This window comes from Anopheles marshallii, chromosome 2 (assembly GCF_943734725.1).
Source record: "Anopheles marshallii chromosome 2, idAnoMarsDA_429_01, whole genome shotgun sequence".
Lineage (NCBI taxonomy): Eukaryota > Metazoa > Arthropoda > Insecta > Diptera > Culicidae > Anopheles > Anopheles marshallii.
In genome coordinates this window covers 73,974,399-74,000,112 of record NC_071326.1, presented here as the reverse complement: position 1 = coordinate 74,000,112, position 25,714 = coordinate 73,974,399, and the positions used below count along the sequence as shown (strand labels likewise).

Below are 25,714 nucleotides of genomic sequence, written 5' to 3'. Positions count from 1 at the left end.
TTAGAAAAAAGTTTCTTTCAATAAACACCGATAAACAGTTAACACAAAACAACACTTAAATGGGAAAGCAGATGAGGGTTCTTTTTATTGTTTTCTATAACAACGATTCGATTAAAAGGAATAACGTCGACACGTGTTTTTTTTTTTGCAGACAATTCACAGTTGTCCTCGGAACATGAGGAAAGATTGCATGTAGCTTACTCGCATAGTACAAGAGGATTGGATTCGACCAGAAAAATAAGACATCACGCTTTGTCGACCCGGTTTGCTTGTTGCGGGGTTTTCTCGTAGCACAGGAAGAAGGAAGATGGGGACGGACGTTACATGTGAGGGTTTGCGGGGGCAAATGGGGGAGAACATCTATTGCACATGCATTCGAAATACATTCCATCCGTCACGACGCAGCGTTTACTAACAACTTCCGTATCAACTGCAACTGTAGCAGCTCCTGCACTGTACAAAGGAGTGAATCGACGCGATGACTTTAATAAGCTTGAATTTGAGCCATTCTTTGCGCTCGCTTATGTCTCCTTTCGGTTATGATAACTTTCCGCACCGTGCTGTGTTTTGGTTCGATGGGTTACGAAAACAATGGGCATCGTAACCGGTGACCAACTTCCGATGCGATAATAATAGCAATAAATACACTAATATGTTATCTAATAAATAAAAGTTCTACTAGCGCATGTTTAAGCATGAATTTTTCTAAAATCAGAATTCGCTGTAATGATCTTGCACCGGGGACAAGATTTGGACGATTCCTGTGTGGAAGCAGATCGGAGATGATGCATATGAGAACAGTGCACTGAGGCATGAGTGGTATGAGCTAGAACACTTACCGATTCCGTTATCCAACATTCTTCGCAGAGATAGTGGCCACAGATTTTCGATATGATTAATGTTTTACATTTTTCCTGTGGTGTACATGAAGAAAGAGAACGAGAAAACCGGTTGATTAGAGAAGTGGGGAACCAGGGGGCAAACAATTCGTCCAAGCTAACCTTACATATGAAACACTTGTAGTGCGGTGAACCCTCCAGTTCCCGTATCCGGGCTTTAAGCTCTTCCAGGACCTGCGCCTTGGAGGACGGTTCCGCCGACTCCGAGGTACTGACGTACGAGTCCGAGTTTGGGGTCGTACCGGCAGTCCGCGAGGGCATCGAATCGGTAGCTGAATCGATCTCGACGGACGACGTGGCTTCCTCGGTGCTGTTTGAGATTGAGATTGTTCTTGTGATATGCGTTTCCCGTGTCGGTATCGATAGTAGGACGTACCTATTCTTATCTCCGAGTCCGTTGATCCCGGGTGGACCGTGCCCGTTATGTTGGGTAAGTTGTCCCGCCCGGGGTCGCTTCATGCAGTCCTCATCGTCCGTATTGTCGACAATCACCTCCTCGTCGTTATCGGTGACCATATCCTGGCTATGGTCGTGCTCCTGGTCGTAGTCAACGTCGATGCGCTGATCACTGCTGGTCGGAGTAACTCGTGTGATCGAATGATCCGTTGCATTGGCCGGAACATTGGAGGCTTGGGACACTGGTCCGGGACCTCCCTCGAAAGGACCCAACATTCGCGGCTTTACCACCGTTGTCCAGGGTCGTGTTTCATCTCCAATGGTAGGTTTGCAGTTTAGCGGGATAGTGAGACGCGTCTTCCTGTCCCAGTGCGGTACGATCGAGCTGAGCGAACTGATGGCACTCTCCTCGAGTGGCAACTTCGTTATTGCTGGGTTGTCTGGTTTGATAATATTGTTGTTGTTGTTGTTGTTGTTGTTGCTGGCGTTGTTCGGATGATGCAGCATACTGGCCGCGCTGGTGTGATGAATCACGTTCGACGACATGTTGATCGCCCCGTTGGACGTCTCATCACCGTAGCTTTCCACATCGACCGTTTCGTCCTCGTCTTGCGGTGATGGTTGATTGGCGGGTTGTGATGTTTGCTGTTGTGACGTTTGCTGCTGCTGCTGCTGCTGAAGGTGATGATGGTGAGGATGATGGGGATGTATCGGGTGCGATGCATGTAGGGATGGCGGTGTCTGCTGTTGCTGCTGTTGCGATTGTTGATGCTGATGTTGATGCTGTTGCTTGAGAATAGGATAAAGAGCAGTAAAAGTCTAGGTGAGACGTGGTTAGGAATGGGTTTTGAACTGATGGTCAGACAGGCTGGGATCGCTACGCGTTCCTACCGTTACAAGAGAGAGAGAGCGAGAGAGATACTAGCAATTTATAAATCTTTGAACACAGAAGGGAATTGATTTACTTAAATGTGCAACAAACCTTTCGGACGCATTCCTCAATATGCTGCGCTATTTCCTCCTGCGTTCGTTGCAACCTGCCATGGCACACCGGACACGATTGGCAGTTGATGTTCGTCAGCTGCAACCCAAACCCATCCTCACCGTCAAACTTTCGTTTTCGTAGCTTGCCGCGCAGCCGGTCCTGACGCTTGTTGCGAATATTTTTGAACGTCTAAATGGAAGAAAATGGAATGTTGTTTAACAAAAAAAACCCTCAACATTCTGCTGATACCCGATGCACGGGGTAGATGCAATTTAAAATCTCATCACCGGGCTGGTGCCATGTATATCCGGTGGCGGTTTGCAGTGGTTTATTGCTCCCGCTGCCGACACTTACCTCCCAACGGCTCGTCCGGCCCTGTAGATTATTTTGCACCGTGTGCAGATCGACGCTTAGTGTCCGCCGCAGCTCAATCCGTTCCGCGTGCGTTGTCATCTTGGTAAGCCGCGACAGTTCCGCGGAAAAGTGGGTCTCCAGGTCACTTGGTGAGAGCTGAACGCCACAGATGGGACACGCGTTTGGTGGTGGTGTGCCGACGAATGATTTCTTCGGTGGTCCGATACCTGGCGAAGAGAGAGTGTGTGTGTGTATGTTTGAGGTTCAAGTCAGCCAGGTCGTTGAAGATAAACATTCTTAAGCAGGGTGAGTGAGCATATCGTTGCACTGCCATCACTGCGGAAATATGATAGTAATGCAATCGTTCGTGTTACAAATTTTGCTGCACCCGTAATGGAATTTGACTGCAATTCCACGTTTGCTGGATGGATGGATTTCCATTCCAGGTCCTTGGGGCATCGGGTTTAATAGTGTGTAATGTTGCAGAAAATGGAAATTTTCACAACAGCCTGGCAGCCTTACCCATGGGCAAGAGTTTATTTTTCCTCTCTTCCCCACACGATGTCCATCGAGGGAGGGTAGATTCTATTCCAGATTAACTTGGACTGTGACACGTCGGTCTTGGGTGTTTCGGTTTTCGCAAAAGGTGTTGAGTGGAAGGTTCACTCCTGTTGCTATGTCCTTCATTTTTTGCTCCGAAAATTGGACTCCATTCAATCAGGAGCAGGAGAAAAAAATAGCACGAAAATGTGTAGTGGTTCTAGTGGTTTTCCGTAAGCGTCATATTGCAGCACTTGGAGCCCATCTCCACATCAGTATCCGGACCATGTGAAACCGACAACAAGAAAACTCAGCACGTGACGTGATACTTGTTGTTACCGAAACTAGTAATTTGTGGTCTTGCGGTGCAAAGTACAGGACGTAAGTTTACGACACCATGATTTAAATTATTGTTGCCTTCGCCACCATTCACTATTCAATAGTGAAGGGTTTAAGCGGCAGAAGAAGTACACTTTTATGATGACTCTATCAGCAGGACAGCATCAACTGACAGTACAGCATTCTAGTTGTACTGGGACAGTGACCGAAACTCCAACTGCGTTTAGGATTTTGCGAGCAACGAGCAAAAAAAAAGAGCAAATTTCTCATTAGCATTGGTGACAGAAACAGTGCAAAATTGGAAAAATTGACCGCAGAAAACATGTCACCACATGCTCGCTCGCCGGGTAATTCGATGAAGTCCGGCCCGGAAGCACCGGACCGTAGACCTTCCTGTGCGCGGCATTTGTGGTCAGTAAATTGGGTGCAATGGGGCGCGCGTGTGCATGTCTGTGCCAACTGGAACCGAGTGTTTATGATTTTTTGATTTCCCCGTTCCGCTAAAACCCCCTGCACACATGCGGATAGGTGCGGACAGCTTGGTTATCCGTTCGGTGGGCGAAACTAATTTTCCACGCAAAAGATGAACCGATTGGTGAGGGTTTATTGAGAGATACGGAACAAAAAAAAAAAAGATCAGACCTGTGGACACTTTGGTGAGCATGATGGCAAATTAAAAAGAGATGATTAACTTTTAATTGAAATCTATGGTCAGTTGTAATAACACGGAACGGTATAGCATTAAGGGATGAGAAGTGATTGGACATTGACAGTTAGACGTGTTTGTAGGAGAAATTCTAATACAATATAATGAACCATAATACCATCATATTTATTACTTATAAAACATTATCCCGCTTTTTTCAAAAATCACGATCAAAGAGAGAAGAAAGCTACTTCCAAATTCTCATTTCAGCTCACTTAATGAAATTCTGCTGAGCAGCTTTATTGTTCATTTGCAGTTTTTCCGGTCGTTTTTTTTTACCAACCCATCGCTCATTCACCCTTCCCACGTTTTGGGTGGTTGTTTTGCAGTGATTGAATTTAAACATCTTGCTGTTAACGAATTTCGTTTTAGAGGAAAGAAAAAACTGTCACCCAATTTTCCCACTTCAGCGCGAAAGGATATTAAAATTGAAGTCAAGCGTCAAGCTTTTTGCTGGATGTTAAGCCAAAAGTGCACACCATCTTGAGACGGTGTCTTTTTACGGATTAGAGTTTTTTTTCTTGTTGTTGTATTCTGTTGTATTCGTCGTTCAAAATGTACATCCGCTCATCCGGCAATGTTATAGGTGAGCGTGTTGTTGGGGGTTTTTTTTTATTTAAAGCATCCTTAACACCATCCTTCATCCCTCGGGCTTTGGGTAAGTAGATACTTCTTTGAAGACCAAAAAAAAGAATAGCGAGAGCGAAAAAAATCCTCCCTTTATCAGTATCATGCTGATCATTGGCACATCAACGTCCAACTTCCGCAATTTCACCATGCTGCCGTGCTGGACACAGCTGTGCCGAGATGGGTGGGTTTGTTAGAAATTGAATAAAAGTGATGCGTTAAGCGTTAAATGGGATTTTATGCCGAGTTTTTTTTATGCTCGTTGGTAGTTTTTGAAGTGTCCTGTTTGAAGAGTGTCGGCGAGTGCCGTTTGTTGGTTTGATGGTGTGCCGATCTTACTGGTTCGGACCGGCATTTGGTCACACTTCGTCACGATTGGCCGATCCTCGAAATGACCGGTTCCGCACACGGAACCGCTTTGCCCCCGTTAAGACGTTTCGGAAATTGTGCGTGCAGGATTTGCTACTCTCGGGTACGCAGCAGGGTGAAAGTAATAAAGCCTTTCCCTTGTGTTTTTTTGTACAACACTACACCCAAAAATTCTGAAGAATTTATGTTGAATTTGAGACCGAGACGATTAAAGGGTTGTTGTTTTGGGAGGGGGGGATGGAAATATTATTGTGGTTTTTCTGAATGATTCTCATCTTGAGAAACTTTCTTTCTGTATGGGGTTTGCGTTTATGAGGTGTAAAAATTATGAGATAATAAATGTTGTGTTTAATGATTCGAACTACGGGAAATATAAAACGTAAGTTGCGTACTAAAAGAATGAGTAATGTCTTTCGGTTATTGTACCAGAAATAGTTGTTTAGGCGTAAAGAAAATTCTCTCATAAAGCATTTTTAGTTTAAATTGAATATAATTTCAATACAAATTCATTTTACTTATCTCATGTAAACTGTTAAGATTCAGATTAATAAGGCAGGATGATATAGTTTACCCATGTTAGTTTTCATAATTTTCATTTTCAAAAATTTTATTTTTTTTTTTATGATTCAAGAATTTATGATGATTAATTTAACTTATCTTTGAAACAGGTTTATGAATCTTTCATATCTGTAAGTATTATCATAGAAGCATGCAAAAATCATTGATCATATCAATCTTTGAAGAGTTATTAATCTCTGACACATTATGAGTCTTTTTAAATCCACGAATCTAATGACGAGTCTTTCTGATGTTTTATTCTTTACCATAAATCTATGAAGGTTCATAACCCTTGAGATATTCTAAACGATTATGTTCATCTATTCAATTCTATCTATTGAAGATTCAGAAAGACTAAAAGAATCATTAAACACAACACTACGCTGATGGCTGGTTAATTTATGAAATTAACTATTTAAAATATATTTTTAAGAAACATTAACATTGCTTATATGGATTAAATATTCTGAATCTTGTTTGTATATTGGAGTTCAACTGTACTTGGAGTTAAATACACTCTGTAATAACCTCAAACAACTGAACCGCTTCACCTAATGTTACTGTCGCTTGAAGTTGTAAGTAAATCGGAACACATTTTCCATGAGCTACCGTCGTCTACCTCACAATCCGACCGGCTCTGGAAGGTTTTTGAACCAAATGTGGTAACAGCTGTCACTAAATCAAAATCACTAGCACTAACTCACCCATACCATACGGTGTACGATTGCTTCAATTATCCGATCAACTAGACTGAAGGATGAAGGACATGCTTGTGTGTACCAGGCAGTAACACAGGCATTCGGCCACCAACGGCCGGTAATAGAGCAACATACGGAAAGGACGGGAGCTTAAAACCGAGTACAAAATGTGAACGTTCCTAAGAGCTGCCCGTAATTAGACACATACGTACACTGTTCTTTTTTTTTCTTCCTTATGTTAATAAATCGACTTTAACTGTTTGCGGTAGAGCTTTGCTGCAGCTTTGCGCTTGGTTCGGTTGTCGAACGTTTCCATCGGCACCGAGAGGGGTTTTCCCCGTTCGTGTAGCACGTCAACACCCGGACGAACACGGGGTGCTAAATTAATGGCGGCACCGGCCGGGTTGGGACCGAGCGCACCGAGGAGAAGTCAAGAATAATTGCCACCAATAAATTAGCGGAGATTATTACCAGTAGTAATTTATTTATTTACGCTCCGCATTTATCGTATTATGATAGTGTGGAAAGCGCTGGAAAAGTTTTCGGCCGAGTTTTTGCACACCTATGCCGCGTCTCTCGCTCACTCGGTCGGTGTCTTTCTGAACACCTTTCCACTTGGCGGGAGTGATGTCGCCCGGGTTTTTTGAAGCTCGTCCGGCACGACTGCAGGAATTCATCGGCTTTTTAGTCGATGCTAAATTACGCTCGCTCACTTGAAGCGTCCCATAACGGGAAGGTTGTTTGGGCTCAATTAACTCGGTCCGAAACCCTGGCCAGGCAAGGAAAACCATTTAAACTGTACCTCACTGCGTGGACTTCACAGTGCGATCGATCGAATGTTCACTCGATCGATTGTGGTATAATGTACAACCGAGTATACTCTTTTTTTGTCTGTTTCAGTCCTCACTTCAGCATCACCGTGACAATTGTTGGCTGAAGGATTGGAAAAGGTTAAAACTTCATCCTTGCGATCGATTGGTCATACGTCAGGTTGGCGAAACAAACTGTTCCAGTACCGGTAGCTAATAACGATAATAGTAAGGAATCACTCGTCGAAGGAGCGTTCGTGTCCTTCGGCAAACTTGGCACACTTGGATCCAATTAGGCAACGTACGAATAAATCAACTCGGGAAATGGGAGCAAAAATGATATCGAAACAGTACCACTGTATCACAAATCACCCTCGAATAGAACGCAAGTTGCATCTCCTAGGCACCGACTGTCCGAAACTGGCCCTCGCACAAGGGCATGTAGCCTTTTTTTTGCAACGTGGAAATGATTTCTTCATTATTGAATTAGGCACAGCGCAAACGGTTTCGTTGTACCGCAACGTGTGCGATATAATGCTCACCGACGTAAATGTCAGTGTGCATTAAGCTGTTCCGCGTTTCCTTGGGGGTTAATTGAATCGCTTTTCTTCCATTTCCGGTTTGTGAATAATGTCAACATATTTATGAGATTTGATTTTGTGCGATCATACGGAAAACGTTATTGTTTTCGTTTTTCTTATAACAGTAATTATGTTTAAGAATAGTAGGACGATTATATTTGGCAGAGGGAAAAAGAAATCCATAGCAATCGAAGAATTTGCCATACGATTTTTGATTATGGTCGATTTACTAGATTATGGATGAATACTATTACCAAATACTAGAAGCTACGTATAAATAAAGCCATAGAAACCTAGAAATTGTAGGTCAGGACCATTTAAGCTTGTAGTACTATAAAGGAATATTAAATCATCAAACAGAAAATAGCGTACACTTACCATTTTTGTGATAAAATCGAAGGCGCATACGAACATATTGTACAAAAACAATTCTAAGTCAAAGCGTAACGACTAATATACCAGCAAAAGTATACCTTTTATTCGGTGGGATTGGAAAATAATCGTTCACTGTGAGTTACATATGGTCAAACACTAAATTCGAAGTGATAAGGTGAGATTCATAATAATCATTTAATTATAAAAAATAAAAATATGTAGAAACAAGATGTAAAAGAGGAAGGAGCAATGGATCAAAACTGAACAGTATTGAAGTTCGTACAAAAATCAAACTTCCAAGCTATAAATATAAGTAATAATATAAATATTTCAAATACTTCGCATTCAGACCTATTTTAAATGAAGTTATAATACTTATATAAAAATCTTATTTAAAGAAAGTCTATGATCGCTGGAATAGTAGTGAATTTGTTTAATGTCAATTTAAGCTCAGTATATAGCCACTGATCTGTACTTTGATATACTCTGTTTACTCTGCTTCAGCGATTGAAGCGTCGTTCCATTTTTAGGCTTGCCAGTTTTTACTTTGTGCCCACCAACCACTTGGAAACAGCGGAATGCAGCTAAACGCTAACAACTTCATCAATGCAATGAATCATAACTAACATATGGTACGGAGTCGGAGTTGCTTGCGCGAATGTCTCGAACTCGCACCATGTAAGACACGATCACGCGTTGTAATTACGTTGCACAACCGCATGAGGCATGAGTTTCACAAAGGTGACTTCGATCCGACCGTTGATTGTTTGCCCGTCGATCGGGCAAAAGGAATGCACGAGGACACATTTTTTCCTCCCGGCGCTGGAACAAGCGTGGAACGGAGGGCTGTGGTAGCAATAGAACGGCAGCAAACAAAAAAAAAAACAACCGTCCACGCACCCGTCACGTTAAACAACCATCCGACCAGACCATCAGGTTGCCACTTGTATGTAGTGACATTTTCATTTCACATTGTGTCCGTTTTGGTGGCGTTGAAGCGATGGTTTGTTGTGTTATTGCGGCGCTTTTTTTTGTTAGTTCGTTGTCGTTCGTATGTTCTCTCGAATGTTTCCTTTATCGGCGCTTTTTTGTCTACTGTTCAACAATAATTCCATTGCCTCAAGTACGGATCCAAATGTGAAGTGAGGGGTGTGTGTGTGTGACTGTAGGTATGCTTTTTTCGTTTGTTATCTGGTCCAATAATGGTGCTGAATGATGTGTCGCCTGCATCATCGGACGATTCCTCGTTGGTCAAGTTATGTTCACACCGTGCCCAACTCCCCGGCCCTTACCGAAGGTCGTGACAAACCTACCCGTGTGCACGTACATTTGGGATGGCAGTAGTGGTCAGTTGAACAGAAAAAACAGAAATGTCATGCCACTGTTGTCAACATTCTCACTCGCCAACGACAACATAACGCTGAAACGCGCCTCCAAAATGAGGAAAAACCATCGGTGGTACTAAACTCTTGCGCTCGGATTTGCAAACGATTGTGCAATAAGGTGTGGAAAAAAAGAAATATGGAAAAGAGTTATGAAGCCAAAAACAAAAAAAAAAAAAACAAACCACTAACACAATCACCATCACTTTGACTGTCCACCGGGTGGCTAATAGAAACATCACCATCGGTCCACTGGGTGGAAAAGTGTTTTTCCAACCCGACCTCGAAACGACAACGCTAATAATGATAAAATATTTGGTTCACGTACGAACGAATTTTAAATTGTTATAACATTTTTCCTACGTGATTTTCCACGATTGCCACCGAGAGTCACCGTTTTGCCGTTTTGGGCCATAAGTTTTTCCGACCCACGCACGCACGGAACACATATTTACACACAGCTCGGGACAATGCGGGACGGAACGTTTTTAGAACGGTTCTCGCTGGGGTGGGGTTCGGCTAGTAGTTCGGCACCAGTTGTGGCTAAAGTGTCCCCGACGGAAATTACTCATTGTTGTGCCTATATTGGCGGGGAAAGCACATCGTTTGCCAGCCAGGGACGGCGAGATGGTGGGTCCGGACCGGATGACCGTGTTCGGGAAATGTTGCGGATGTTCCAAAACGCATCAACTGATGATGACATTCAGTGTTCTGGCCATCGATCATAGGGCTGTCACCTTTTACTGCACACTCCTGCCAATATGTTTGTCCAGATCGAACAGCATGCTAACTGCTCGTGTGCACCGCACATCCTAACAGTTGCTTTAGGGCATTGAAAGTGATGGTTTGTTTAGAGGAAATACAATTATTTTAAGATAGCCTCGAAACTTGTCTTCAACAGCAAGATGAAATATCAATTATTTATCCAAAATTAATATGATAAACCTACAGAACCATCCAAACGACTCGATAATTCGCAAGTAAGTTCAGTGCATCCCATTAGCATCCCATTTTTATGCAACCTTCTTAAATGGCGTCGTAAATGGAGATTTTTCCCAATCAAATCAACTGCATGCCGGTAACACTATAGCGTAATTAGCATTTAGAAGCCATTTATACGCTTCGCCACCGTGTTCATAAACATGTGCAGGTAGTTCGTACCGAAGTCGATCTGTCCATATTCGGCCGTATGTCCCTGTGTACCCGACTGTTGACGCGAGTGCAAAATCATCCCCAGCATCGGTGAGCCGCCGGTAGAATGCGTGCACGATGCAGGCGACACAAAAATTGCATTCAATTCAAATGCATCTCACGGTGGAAGTCGCGTAAATATGCACAACCCGTCGGGAGTGTACGGTTTGGTGGAACGGGTGTCGTCTACGTCATCACCAACCATCATCATCATCATCATCATTATCATCAGCATCAACAAGCGCACATGTCATGTCAAGGTAGCCAAGGAAAGCCGAGTAGATCAGTAGCAGAAGTAGCAGAAGTAGCGCCGACAAGCGCATCGATTGGCTGCCGTACAAGATGTGGGTGTGAGTGCAACTGCAACTGCAACTACAACTGTCCCGTCCCGCAATCAGACTTGCAGTTTTGCAAATTATCTATTGCGAACGCTAATCGTGCCGGGCTGGAGGGAATAGCGGGAACCGGCTGTTCGCAGACATAATCGATCATTTTTCCGGTGCACGATTGCAGTTTTTCCATCGCTGGTCTAGCGGGAAGCTGGAGGGCGGTGTTGCCCCGGCGACACTAAAATGTTTGGATAATTTGATTCTTTGTTCGGGCAGGGGGAAGCCGCTGAAACGTGTTTTGCTTGCAGTTGAGCTCGAACTGAACTGAAATCGACTCCGAATCGATGGCAATTAGTGGGATAATTCATTTACGATGGAAGAAGTATTTTTTCATAAGGGAAAATACAATGAGGTTTTGCTAATAAAGCAAGAGTAAGTTTGATATTGGTAAGAGATTGGTTTCAACAAAAATGTTTAAGAACCAAGAAAAGATAAGAGTTGGGCATAAAAAATAGTTAAAAAATATTAGCTGTTACTTTCTTTAAATGTTATCACATATATCTCACAAAGATAGCAATGAACAATGCTTGGTCTCATTAGAGTAGAGAGAGATTAGATAGAGAGTTGTAGAGTTTTAGACAGCATTCAAGTCAGTATATAAGTGATGCTCTCTTTTTTAGGATTCCATCATTTAAATGTTTATTTCTATTTAATTTCAGCATAAACCTCAAACGCTGATTATTGACGGAATCGAAGAATAATCAAAGAGACTCAGAGATTTGCTTAATTAATTAATTAATTTTGATGTACATTGTACAACTTTAACAATAAGTCTTTGACAAAAAATCCATCTTGTTTAAAGCATGTTTTTTAAAGAATATGTTCATTGAAGAGGTTTTATTTTCTTATTTTTCCTCATCAATCAAGGTTTTTAGTGACTGAAACACACAATAAAACATCAATAGATGTTTTAAATATTATTCTGCTCTCGCGCTTGTTAATGTGAACATTTGTGAGTGAGGTCTTACTGGTCGGCTTATATTGGAACCATCTACCTTACCTTTACCAGCTCGACATATTCCTTAATATTGTTTTAATCATCCCATTTTGACACCAATAAGCTGCCCATGATGCATTTGCACACCCCGTACCCGTGGGTTGATTTTGTAGCTAACTCTCAGCAGCGAAAACAAACGCGAGGACAGAGGACGACGACAGAGCAGCCGCATTGTTAAGTGCGCCGCGGTAAAGGTACCACACCTACAGGCTTAGCAACTGCTTATCCCGTAACCCACAAAAAAGCGAAACGACCCTGCTGGACACGAAACTCTCGCCTTCGTCACACAGGGCAGGGTGATGAACGCGCCATGATTTTCCCCCAGAAGTTATGGGCCAAGGCGAGAAAGAAAAACCGTACGCATAGCACACACCCCTACCGGGTGTGATCGAGTAGCAAGTCAATGATAAATACCAGATTATATTATTTTTCTAAAATATTACAAATTGTTTGGTCGGCCCAGATGTGTCAGCCGGTGGCTTGTCGTGGTTGTGCGGGATGTGCAAGGGCACTGAGGTTCGCAAAACGATACTCCCTGATGCCCTGCTATATCCCATTACGGTTGTTCCTTCCCCTTTCGTGTTGGCCACCGTGCAGCACCCTGTTAGCACGACAAATGATGGGCACCTCTGGCTTTGCTTTTATGTTGCCTTTTCAGCATACAATCTACTTTTGTGTATGTGTTATTCCTTCATTCGCCTTGTCCTGTCAGAACGGTTTTCCGTACCGACAGGACCTCGGAACTTCCTGCCAAGTATAAATACGCATAAAGGTAACATAAAGAAAGGAAGGAAGCAAAAAAAGAAAAACGCACGCAATCATGACAGTCCTCCAGATTTGCCACTTTCCAGTCGTTGTACTGCCTTTTTATTCGGTCTTTGTATGGCCAGGCTCTCTTCTATTGAAAAGCGTTGAAGTCTTTTCCTTCCCTTCATACCACGCGCTCAATGTCCTTTATTTTTGCGGGTTATGGAAAGAGAAATGGAAGCGCGCCGAACAGAAGAAGTCGTTGTTGACTTTTTTATTGCTATCTTGTCTTTCGTTCCCCTAGCCGACCGGGCCAGGCCCTTGCCGAGTAGCCGTTTTGTTGGTTTTAAGGATTACCGACAAATAAATCGCCCGAGCAGTGCACCGGGGGGTTGGAGCGAACCGCCGAGGCCGAAGCTGTCAAAGGAATTGTTACCAGCGTGAGTCGTCGTCCTGGCAGTGACTGGATATCGATAGGGCCCCGGGTAGGGGGTTTAGGGTGGGAATTAAAACGGCAAAGCGATCTGATTTCAAAAACCCCTCCAAAGGGATTTTTGCACCCGGGAGTGCGTTCACACCTTCTCCAAAGACTCTTATCGGGCTTGTTAGAGGGTTTGTTTGTTGTTTTTTTTATTCCTTTTCCCGTTCTGGTTGATGGATTCGATAAATTAAAATAAATTTTAAGGTTTGTAGCAGATTATAAAAATGCGATGCAATAGGGCCGTGCCGCTCCGGGATGAGTAGACAGTTCCCGAGCGTTTGTCCTAATTATTAAGGGCAGATGTCACACTGATATTGTCCAATTGTTCGAAGTCATCCACCGTTAAATACCTTCCTGCTGGAACCATAAATGCACCGCAGTGGCTGCGTGTGATCCGTGAAGCGGATGGAAAGCAGTTGGCGAAAGGATTTTATAATTTTCAGATCCACAATATCCGATTCTCGGTGAATCACGCGATGGATGCAAGGCATAAAATTATTTATTTCTTCCACACCATCGATACGCAGGAATAGTGGCAAATGTGTGAAGTGTTTAAGCACACTCACTTTGGATGCACCCTTTCGTACGGCCCCCTTCATCCAAACGTTCCATGCGGGAGCGCAGCTCCGGATTGACTCGAAACCGCACTTCACACTTCGCTGAAAAGCTGCCGGCGGACGGTTGAAGTTGATTAAATTTGAAGATTTTAATCATACCCTCAGAATGCTGGATGCGCGGTTTGCGAACTTGTGATGGTGAAGCAAAACAAGAAGTAAACTTCCCAAATTCCAAACTGGCTTGTCGAGTCGGGTTTGGGTTTTGTAGTCTCCCAGACCGAAAAAACACCCGATACTGCCGATTACACACTGTGGCTGTCCGCTGGCTGTCATTCGGAGATTAACTACTGGTTTTTTTGTATTGTTGTTTGGTTCGTTGTTCCTTCACCACGTTCCATTCCGCCTCCAACCACGTGAAGGTGTGACGTTGTACTGGGGGTTCGTAAGTAAGCCGGCATCTGGGAACATCTGATGCGGGATGAGATTGGGCTTGATTGGTCTGGTCGCTTTCATCCTTGCATCGGTTGCGTTGAAGGATTAATTTCGTGGCTTTTCGGCACATCATAATCGGGTTCTGGTGAAGTTGGGAAGTGATTCAGTAGCGCAGAATGATTGAGATAAGCTTTGAACAGTTCTGTAGTCTGAAGTCGTACGGAAAGTGAGAGCCAGCTTGGATGGGCAGAATAAAATTGTGTTTACCCAAATTGGAGGTGCTCCTAACATCGTACTTAGTTGTGGAAAGCGATAAATTTGTGTAATATAGCAATCAAAAACTTTAAATAAGGTTTAATAACAGCAAATCAACATGGGTTTAGAAAATTTCTTGTCTGAATAATAACATATACAGGTGTGCATAAATATAAAGTCAGAATTAGAATTAGTTGCATTTTAAATTCAGTACGTCATTTGCCATAAGTTATGGCGAGTTGTTTGTCTGTACCAAACCATATACCAACAATGATTCCATATATAAATCCTATATTATCTTAATCACTGAGATATTGCATTACTTTAAGTCATAGAAATCCATGATACGGATTCGCAGATACGCAGAATTGGAATTAAAGAATATAGTTTATAGTACAAAGATTAAGCAAAACTATATACAGGCTGACCTCGAGACTGCTATAATCCATGAGAGATTCGCGTATGTCCATTCCGGGTGCAATATCGTTCATACTTGAAAGTTATGAGGTTGACATTCTTCTGTACTCTTAATTAATTCAGCACTTCAAGCGACTTGTCGAAAGAAACCATGATTAACCATTTGTTTCTAAAATACAAGGTTGAATTTTGTGATTTTTGTTGAACTCAACTGTTAAATGTCGGAAATCACCAATTTATGTTATGTGGATTTTTGCAATTTAAAATAATAATATAACATAATATAATAATATGACAATAATTTAAATAATTTTCAGAAATCCATTTTACACTTTTTACACTGAACAGATTGAAGGAAAACTTAAAATAATTCGTGTTTTTAAACTTACGCCCCACAGTGTATATTCAATTTCTAAATTGTATTGAACATCTAAATTATTAATATAATTTTAAAATAACACAGTCGCAATCTGACGGTTTGTGGCCTGTTAATGGACTGCATGAATGCAATCTCCATGGGACGTGTTGAAAGCTCCCACACGTAATGAAGTGAGCATACATTGTGAGGATAAGATAATAAACCGTTTTACTTTCTCCGAGATGCCGGTTGAGGCCTACTACCCGGTGGGAATATAAGTTCATCTGGCGCGTTTTAGTGTCCCCTCCCCGTCGGTGGGGTCCGCATAATAGGAAAGCTTAACCCACGATCATAATAACGGCAGCCCGGCCGTTGCAACATTGTGCGCTGCGACTTTGTGCATCAAAGTTCCAACGAACGGTACGGCGGTAGTAAACCGCGGCCTGGCTTCGTGCATGGTGTCCATCAGTTTTTTTGTGAGATTGCCTTTCGGCCGGTATCGTGCCAAGGTTATCATAAAAACCAAAACCTGCCCGGTCAGAAGTTTGCCGACCCTGCCGAGAGTAAATTGTTAAAAGGGTCCGTAAAAAGGAAACCATATTCCGGTATCGTAAAAGTAAATAAAAATATTAAAAAGTATCCAGCGTGGCTTTCGGGCCGCGGTCGATTCCATTAGGGGGTGCCCGGACATTGCTGACTTCCTGACGGATCGACGGTTTCGGGATGCTTTGATCACCCGGTGTCGGTGTATAGTGCCGATCGGCACTGATTTTTCCGCCTCCCTTTGAAACAAGCTTGTTCTAAAAGCATTGGCCATTGGACCCGGTACACACGCGGGTTCGACGGACACAATCGAACGTTACAAAGGGAATGCATTAATCAAAACCATCTTATGGAAGGGCTTTGTATAGTTGGCTGCCATGGTTTTGAATATTCTGATTTCGCTGGAGAACAATTGGCAGCCGAGTATGGTGGGATAATAGAAGATCAAATAAAACTCATCCCATCCCGTTAGGCTCCACTATTGCGAGACCAAAGTGCAATGCGCATTTAAGTGTAACAATTTTTCCTACCAACTGGAAGCAAACCGAACTGGTAAGGGGAAAAAGAATACCTAACAGCATAAGGGTTGCGGCCGTAGTTGCACCGTTTATGACATCAAAAAAGCACATTTTTATTATTTATGATGCGATGTTACGTGCTAATTGAAATTGGAAAACCGCATAAAAGTGAAGTACTGCCTCTGTGTGCCATACGCAGGGAAACACGGCAACATGGTGAAACACGGCGGTTGCGGGAAGGGATCGAATCGGGACGGGATCGAACAAACGGTGTCAACCCCTTGTAATTTGTCAATTAGGACATTGTTAAAACTCACTCGATACATTTGAATCGTAACGCCGTGCCGAAGGGGGATGAAAGATTTTTCCTCCACCTTCCGAATGGAAGCAGGAGAAAAGAGCAGTCGTTAAGGTACCGCCAAGCGGCACCGGGCACCGGATTTCGTTTCATCGCTCCGCTGAAGAGGGAACACACGGCCGACCGGCCGGTCGGACGGACAAACGGTAGCACGGATCAAACAAATGAATTGAGCATCATGTCACTCGGAATTGTTTCGTCCTTTTGGGTTTGGGATGGCTTTTTTTTGCCCTCTTCCTCCACTGCGCTTTATTTGTTTGTGGCGCACGTATGGTCTGATGTGGTTCGTGCCCGTTGCAGTTTCGATGCGGCACAGGATGAGGCCGTGGCGGCACTCATTATCCTGACACGGCATGCGATCCATTTTGAGGTTACAATTTCAATAAATAACGATGACTTTCAAGAGAGCTGCCACTGTTGTTGCACGCACCGCTTGGATGGGGGAATGACACAAGGACTTTATGTTTTTTTTTGTTGGTTTGTTTCGTTCGAAAGAATTGTTCACAGTGGAAATTGACTTTGATTTTACGAGGCCACTTTTAGGCCAGTATGTAAGCCCGTGTGTACCCGAACCTGAATGCACGAGTGAGAGAAAATCTTGCTCTATGCATGCTCTTGTGGAAGTGAATTATGGTTCAAGGACTCTTGAAAGTTGGCGGTTACGTTGGTTCGGGTTGTAAGTTAAAGGGGCCGCATGATGATGTTTGGATTGATGCATTGCAGAAGCCTGATAGATGAAGGCACAGATGTGTAAAGGTGCTAAGATAGCAAGCACAGGAGCAATAAGTGTAATTCAAACATGGATGTGCATCAAAGGACATGAGATAAGAGCCGTGAAGTGTTGGCATAAATGGCATTGGTTTGAGTTTCGATTGCTACAAACGTTTTTGAGGTGATGTGGTACGAAACGTAGAAATCAAGTAAAATATTTAAATAATTCTACTTTGATTAGCAAAATTGTAGCTAAATAACTCATTACAATATTCTCATAGCTTCCCCAAAGTTAATGAATAAACAGCAACGCTTTAAAGAATCTGTGTCCTCTGAATGATGTCGTAAAGTTGTTGACACCAAAAATTGGTGGTTTTTTACTATTTTACAACCTATTTGGGTGCTCAATACTCAAGAGGCTAGTTTTCGACAAATTAAAGTGGGATTTGTGATTATTCTTCCACACATATGTAGAAGAGGTGCTACAATGACCAACTACAGGAGTTGTTCGGTTAATCCTTTTTTGAGCTAATTAGACTTATAAGCTGTTCCGATGGGATAACTATGACCTGATGGGTTGGTTGTCTTGAAGGCTTTTTTGTTTCCAAGTGCTTGCACCAGAAATAATAACCGGAATCATGTGACGAAAAGACATACAAATGAGTAGTTTAAAAGTTTAAACCCGAAACAAGATCGCTTAGCAGCAGTAGCTCCTGATAAGTTTCGATCGATCTTCTTAACTGATAGGAAATTTTATACAAGCTCAAGTTAATAAGGTTAGCTACAAGCTAATTGAACATTAATTTTAAGGAATTGATTCAAATTATTTGAAGAAACTGACGATGCATCAAAATTCAAGGATCCAAAGAAGCTGTAAATACTTATATTCACGTAATATTCGATAGCAAATCATCAGAACTTGATCAGAAAGCTATAAATTACCCAGAATTGAGGATCCTTGTTGAATCTTTCTCGATTTGAAATTATCTGGATGTGTTATAAATACTTCAAGCCAGCCATTGGGGCAATGAGTACCGAGATTCAATTAAGATATTACCGATCGTTTTATCGATGTCAAAATGCGAGATTAAAAACCACGTATCCGCTGAAAATGAACTTCGCTAGCGAAAAACGATAAGGTTTATGAACCTCTCATGAAGCGTCCCATTTGGTGGCCAGTGCAGCGTACTCATCTTTCTATTTAAAGGCTGAACCAATTGCGTGTGCAAGTAAGTTTATCATAACAGAACATTCATAGACTGAACGCTTTGGCTGGGCAATGGTAGTTCGGATCAGTGTAAAATGTGAATCAACGCGTTTGAAATCCGATCGCAACGGTTTGGGAACGAGTTTCCTTTGTCGTTGAGACTGTGTAGCTGGGAAGAATTTTCCAGCTGCAACCATATGGTGCGCAACTCGCTGTGATCCGGCGGTGACCGTACTGTTTATGTTTGCGATCATACCGAGGCCTCTTTTGCAGCGGTAAGTGATTGTGTTTAGGTTGTAATGAATTCACTTTGTTTTTAGAGCGTTTTCGGGTAAAGGGTTTTCCCGGGATGACCTGTGTTGATACGCTCTGTGATCTTTTGTTTTCCTCGTCGGTTGTACCGACATGCCGCTGCGTTTTTGATATGGAAAGTTTATTGTGAAAAGAAATGATGCTTATTTTTAAGTTCGCTTTACCTTTCGGTTGACGTATCTATGTTTTCATATTTACCTAAATATCGCACAAGAAATAGTTTTAAACGGGAAAACAAACACTCTGTCCATCGTTAATTAAACACAAGCAAAAAAAAAAGTTAGTGGTGTCCCAGAGCCATTGTAAATGGTTGCACGTCTCATTTCGACGCTGGAATTGCTCGCATAATAATATCCATCGTTTTACCATTTAGGAAGCAACATACCAGAACTAACGATGCATTTCCTAAATTGCACAATCCGTGCGTGCATCCGTGCACCGTACCGGAACCGGTGCTGGTAGAAATAATTTCTAATTTAATCAGCAATTAATTTGTTACCATTAAAACAAGTACCAATTACACTCACACACACCGCACACCGGTTGCTAGGTCGGGGGTCCCGTACCGGACCATGTACGATTGACCATTCTGGACAAGATTCTTGTTCTGCCTGCCGTCCTCCGCACGGCACACGAAGGTCTCTAGGCAAATTACCGGTCCATGATAATATGTCTCAGCTCGCACGATGCGATGCTGTATTTTATTGCTATCATAATCGTATCATAATCACCCGGTGAGATAACGGTGTAGTAAGTGATCGAATCGCTTCACGTTGGTCGGTTGAAGTGAACTGTCCCGTGTACTGTCTAGCTGAGCTAGGTTTGTCCATGGTTACCTTACCAGCTCCCAAGTGTCCTTCGCAGGCACGATTTAGCAACGTCAGAACGTGACGAGGAAAGTAAAATATGTTTGATTGCAGGAAATCACGCGGTTGCGGGAGGAAATGTACTTCTGGCACTTCGATCCAATTTCAAGCACTCGCACTAACCGACGGCAGACGAACTCGCAGGCACACTCGCTGATGTAATCTCGTTACGGTAACTTCTGGCCGTAAACAGCCCCATTTTTGTGACACGGTGACACTGCCCGGACGGTGGGATGAATTTGTAATTTTGTCAAATTTTGTCAACCCCTCGGGTTTTCATCGGTTACTTCCCCGGTCTAATCGGTTTCGGCGAACAGTAAAGATCGCACCCCCAAGAGCATACGGATACGACACTGATTTTCACACCAATTTGTAGTATTCCTTCCCCCATTGGTTGCGAGAGTTCGCAAAACTAGCGTGTGGGAATGGGAATGGAACGTAAATTCGATTGATATTTGCGATCCCGACGGATGTGGTCTGGGCAACAGGAGTTGGAGTGAGTTTTGGTTGGGTTAGTTTTTTTTTTGCAACATCGTTTGCAAGGGACTGTCGTGTGTTTGAGTAGTAGCTGTTTGTTGAATTTAACAATTTATTATCGAATGAGATGGTAGAAGTGGCCGTGAAGTGACGATTGAACTGAAGTCAATGTGAAATTGGTGCTCGTTGAAGGTGGGACAGAAGAATTTTTGAAATGATGAGGTAATATGTGAACTATTCATCTGTACAGACAAACCTACGCTGTGTATGTTAATGTTCTTTTATGTAAATATTGCTGAAAGTTAAAAAAAAACAATACCCTCATAGAACAATTTCCAAGCAGTCCGTAGAATGTTATCTTCTGATTTCAGTTAAGTTGATTTCAATCGTGAAAAAAAAGAAACTTTTCAGTCTCTTTGTAGTGCCTTGAAGTAGAATACTTCTGAGCATACTATTTAGAACAATGAGATCTATGGGAAAGTTGGGATCCATTGATCCGGCAATGAAATCGTAAATTATCGACAAATTGTTGGTCAGCACTGACGATATTGATATAAGTATAAAACTCCTTTTTATATTTTATATTATATTTGTTTACAGTTTAAATTAACTATTTATCTATGCCTACTGCTTATTTGTCTATTTTTATAGAGCAATGGATTTTTTAAAATATTTAGTTGGTGTTTGTTTCAGTAACTAACATAAACGTATAAATATTTGTTGTTCAAAAATGCAAATTCTCGAAGGAATTAAGAAACATACTAAGAGTCTTTTTTCATACGACCAGCAGTCAACAAATGTTGCTCGTCACCGGTACACCTCAACATCATGCTAAACGCTGATTGTTAGGTGTAACAAATGGTCTCCTCACTCAGATCGCCATCTTTAAACCGCAAGGAAAAATAGCTGTTTGGATTAACATAACTCACCTAATGGATTTTTAAGATTTTCCACAACTGCCCACCAAGCGCTAGGTTACCGTTGGCCCCGCTAGACGTGGCATGTAACTGGTAAACGGGGGCAGGGGGGGGCAACCCGTTTAACTGAAGGAATTTGTTTGGAAAATTTATGGTCACCAGACCATTTGTGGTTCCCATTTTCCCCATCGCTGGTGGTGGTAAGAAGGTGTTTGCACGCGATTCGTAATGAGCCGAAGGGCAACGGTTGTAAGCCGTCCATCTTGGGCATCTTGGAAGGAAATCAGTTTGACAGTTCCAAGAGGTTGAACGTACGAACCGCAGCATTTTACACCACCCAGGGCCATAACTCAATCCACCCGAGCGATCATTGTGCCGGTCGGGTTGGTGGAAAGCGTAAAGCCGGAAAAAGGGTAAACCATAAAACTTACCCAAATAGATCACTCGCCGATTATTTAATTGTTTCGTTTAAGACAAATGGTACCATATTGTGCCGCGGGTGGAAATGTGAAGAACGCACAACAATACGGGTCGAGAGCAACACGAATTCCGTTTTTGTTCCTTAAAGAGCAAGCTCGAGCGGTATGTTTACATGATTGGAGTGCGTGTTGTGGCCATCTCCAAGTGCACGACGGTGCATTTCGTTAGCGTTAGTCAACTGTTTGGGGCGTGTGTGTTTGATTTTCATAACCTCTCAAGCAAGTTCCTTCTCTCGTGCGTATTCTCTTCGTACCGAGCGAACCACTTTAAGGTGTTTGATCCGTGGTTTAAAAATAAATGGCTCTCGTCAGTCGCACGATCTTGCTTACAAGGAAAAGCCTGTTGTCGAACCGTTCGGTAGCAAATCACGGATACGAGTGTGTCTTTCACAGCTACAATAGCTTAATTATGAACACACTGAGTGAAAGGGAATGGAAAGATCACGTAAAACAATCCGATTATCCAGAGCAAAAGGGGGCCAGGCTAGGTTGGGTGATGAAAATTCTTTAGAAAATTCGCTCTCACTCCTTCACACGGAGTTTTTCCGATGCTTGCCGATGCGTATCATGTCGTGTAGCGATGAAAAGGTTATTATGAGGTATTGTTTTTCCGAAAGTGAATCCAAACAAACACAGGACGATGTCGATGTTAAGTGGTTTAGCACTCGAAAGGGGAAAAGGTTCACAGAACGAGGGATGGTGTACCTTACGATGCGGGAATAGGGCGGTACGAGTTGAGTAGACCGTAAACAGAATCATGACCAATTAGTGGAGCTGTTACGAATATTGATACCTTTGAAATGCGGAGGAACATGTGTAACAATTAGAAGATTGTTTAGTGTTAGGTGTAACTACAATATGTTTCCGTTACTAGAATAATTGTTGGATGAGAATGATAAGTTTTCCTTTAAGATTCTTTGGAGAATAGACATTCAAGGATTTTTAGGTGTAATGGTAAAACTCATTTTTGACTATTTCCAAGTTGAAGTGGAACATGTACAGGCATATATACAGGATCTATAGCACCTTCTGGATGAAAAGATCTCAGATGCCTTGTAAGATATTTTAATGTTTTATAAAACTCGAAAGATCGAAAGATCTAGCCTCTTCCAGTAAAAAAATTACATTTCAACTCTCCTCCAAATTCAAAGACTTATCCATCATATCACTTTAGAAGGCTGAGTGTTTAGCAGCTTGAAACAAAGTATTAAATCATGGCCCTCTCGCAATGTAAACCCGTCACATAAACAAAACTCCAAAAGGGTACTGATGTTTGCAGGATGCGTTTAAGTGCGGCTCGTAATTTGAGTTACGAAAAATACTCCTTTGGCGGTCGAAATTAGGAAGCACGCACGAAAAGGAAACGATAAAACGATCGAGTTACACTTCCGACATGTTTATGCCCGTGTGGGGTACGGGTTTGACTTCGAGGCGAGGGATCATCCCTTTTCCTTCCGAGACAACATTGGTGGTTCAAGCAATGTGTTAAACGATTTCGGTTGAAAGGTGGCACGCTTCGGCGATGATAATAAAAATTAATTTTCACATCTAACAGAACCAAGGAGGTTCTTTCGGTTTGTGCGGGTGTGCGAGTTAATAGCTACATGTCCTTTCACTCGGTTGAGGCAACCTCCTGACGGGAAGCTTTCTATGCATAGTAAAAGCGTACTACTTACGTCGAAATCCGGGTGTTTCGGGGCTACGTTCCGGGCTGCAGATACGATCCCGTTCACGATCACCATCCTCGCTGGTTTGGCCTTCGAGCGATTCGTCCTTGGCCGGTGGAGACAGTGATGTGCAGGCTGGGCTGGACGAGTCCGTCCGGAAGGATTCGGAACCCGAGCCGGACGAACCGAACAGAAGTCCCTTCGAGAAAATGTTCTATGATCATTTAGAGGGAAATTGTTCTGGTACAGGCACGATCACCGACGGGTCGGCGAACTTACTTGATCGATGCCGAAACCTAAACATTTCGGTGGTGCGAAGGCCGACGGGAGGGGCAGGTTGGACGGGAACGGTTTCACAAATGCTCCACCACCGCTGAACGGGCTGGTGCCGCTCGCGGTCGAAACGGCTGGGTTGAGCGGATGCAGGAAGTGGGGCTGGAAGCCGTGCAGGAGGTGCGCACCGTAGCCACTCATCAGTGAGAGATGGTGCAGGTCCTTGGCGTCGGGCAGCTGCGAAAAAAGTTCGGTTTGGTTTGTTTATGTACGGGAAGTTTCATGAATTCATCACAAACTGCATGTGATTAAATATGTTAAGAAGCTCTCTGAAAACCTGCTTTGAACGAATAAAAGGGGCTGTTGACAGGCAGCATATTTCATAAATATGTCAAAAAGTGACACCTTTACTGTTTCGTTGAAGTTTATTCGATCACCAAACGATCACTTAATATCAAATCAAATATACTGGTGAATGCATGGAGTTTTGCTTATTATGTTTTGAGGCATTATGTTCCGTTAAAATTATTGTATTTAAATTATGTTTGGTATAATTTTAATTAAGGAATAGTAACAAACTATTTAAAAATATGTTACATATTATAGTTATATTAAGAATTGATATCATATCAATTATTACAAGGGATGCAGTAACCACAAAATACTTTATCAACAAAAAAAAAAACAATCGCAAAATAGAAAACAAACCACTTTCTATGGTATTAATAAATTAATTATGTCCATTAACATTAACTGACTTCCAACATAAATTTGACTGTTTTTAGGTCTAACAGTTATATTTTTTGTAAAATTAGTGACTGCTTTTAAACAATTTTAAACCACAGGACTTCATTTAAAATTTCGTTAAAGTTCGTGCTATAAAATTTACAGTCATGTCTTTGTTGAAACCTAAAAATTGATCTGATTGAACATAATTTTTGCTCGCATTTGTAATAACCAATTTTAAAATCAGTTGTGAATAAAACATTATGTCACGTTCATCTCTATTACTAAAAATTATAGTTCCTACGGTTCGAATTCAAGCAATCAAATAATGTTCAAACAAAGAAACTTGCATAAGCTTGGAAGTTTGATAATTTGTTCATAATTCCTGGTCAGAATGTAGGTCAGAAAATGTTCAAAACAGTTCGCAAATTTTATATTTGATGCTGTATATTTGTTACTAAAGAACTAAATCTCTTACTAAACAATCAAGATCTTCATTTCTAATCAATAGCTGAAATGTCTGAAAACTACGCTTTTTTAAATTAAATTTACAACTAATGTGGTTCACATCACTGTTGCAAAGACATTGATATCACTTGCTAGCTACTTATCCTTAACTTATTCTGATTTAACTACTTGTAATTAACAATTAACAACTTGTAATTAACAATTAACAACTTGTAATTACAGTCACAAACCAACATACTTGAGAGTGAAAAGGGCGTTGTATGCGCAGGGCGTCACTTAATCCATTCGTTGCTTGTGAGAAAACTACCAGCGCTGGCGAAGACATGTGAGCGGATCCATAGCTCGGATTATCCATCATACGGTAACGGTGCGCTTCGGTGCAAAGGCGCAATTACATCGAGACATTTATTGCACGGTGTATGATGCAGTGTTTTCGGTACAGCTATTCGTACCACGAACAGCAACGGTTCACGGTCACTTCCAAACAATTCTCCTACTCACTATGTAGACTAATTGGTCACAAACATCACATGCACATCGATGTTCGATTTCGGATGTTTGAATCACTTTTTGTAGTGATGGAAAACATGCACTCCGGTAATAAGCGGACTACTTTGACCTGCACGAATCTTTTTTCACAGAACAACACTTTGTTTGCACACTGCGTTACTCTAAAGCTCCACCTAGTACACAAGCCTTTTGTACACAATTTGCACACTGTTCGGATGCAGTTGGGACGTTCCTGGATGC

The 25,714-nt window shown here is 42.3% G+C and overlaps 1 protein-coding gene across 1 annotated transcript; it reads right to left on the bottom strand.

The window, feature by feature from the left end:
• Positions 1-689: 689 nt before the first annotated feature.
• Positions 690-25,322, bottom strand: LOC128706901 (protein Teyrha-meyrha). Its single transcript, XM_053801843.1, has 9 exons — positions 25,203-25,322; positions 23,777-24,007; positions 23,507-23,711; positions 2,635-2,861; positions 2,278-2,469; positions 1,276-2,084; positions 1,002-1,209; positions 840-914; positions 690-761 (listed from the first exon to the last, which is right to left on the bottom strand). The coding sequence occupies exons 1-9, from the start codon at positions 25,320-25,322 to the stop codon at positions 690-692; spliced, it is 2,139 nt and encodes a 712-aa protein (XP_053657818.1).
• Between the last annotated feature and the right edge of the window lie 392 nt (positions 25,323-25,714).

Bases quoted from the DNA above. Each gene is read 5' to 3' on its own strand.
- LOC128706901 (XM_053801843.1), bottom strand. From the start codon at position 25,322: ATGATGGATAATCCGAGCTATGGATCCGCTCACATGTCTTCGCCAGCG. The intron at 24,008-25,202 runs GTATGTTGGTTT...CTTTTTTCGCAG, and splicing joins AACGCCCTTTTCACTCTCAA to CTGCCCGACGCCAAGGACCT. The intron at 1,210-1,275 runs GTACGTCCTACT...AATCTCAAACAG, and splicing joins GGACTCGGAGATAAGAATAG to CACCGAGGAAGCCACGTCGT.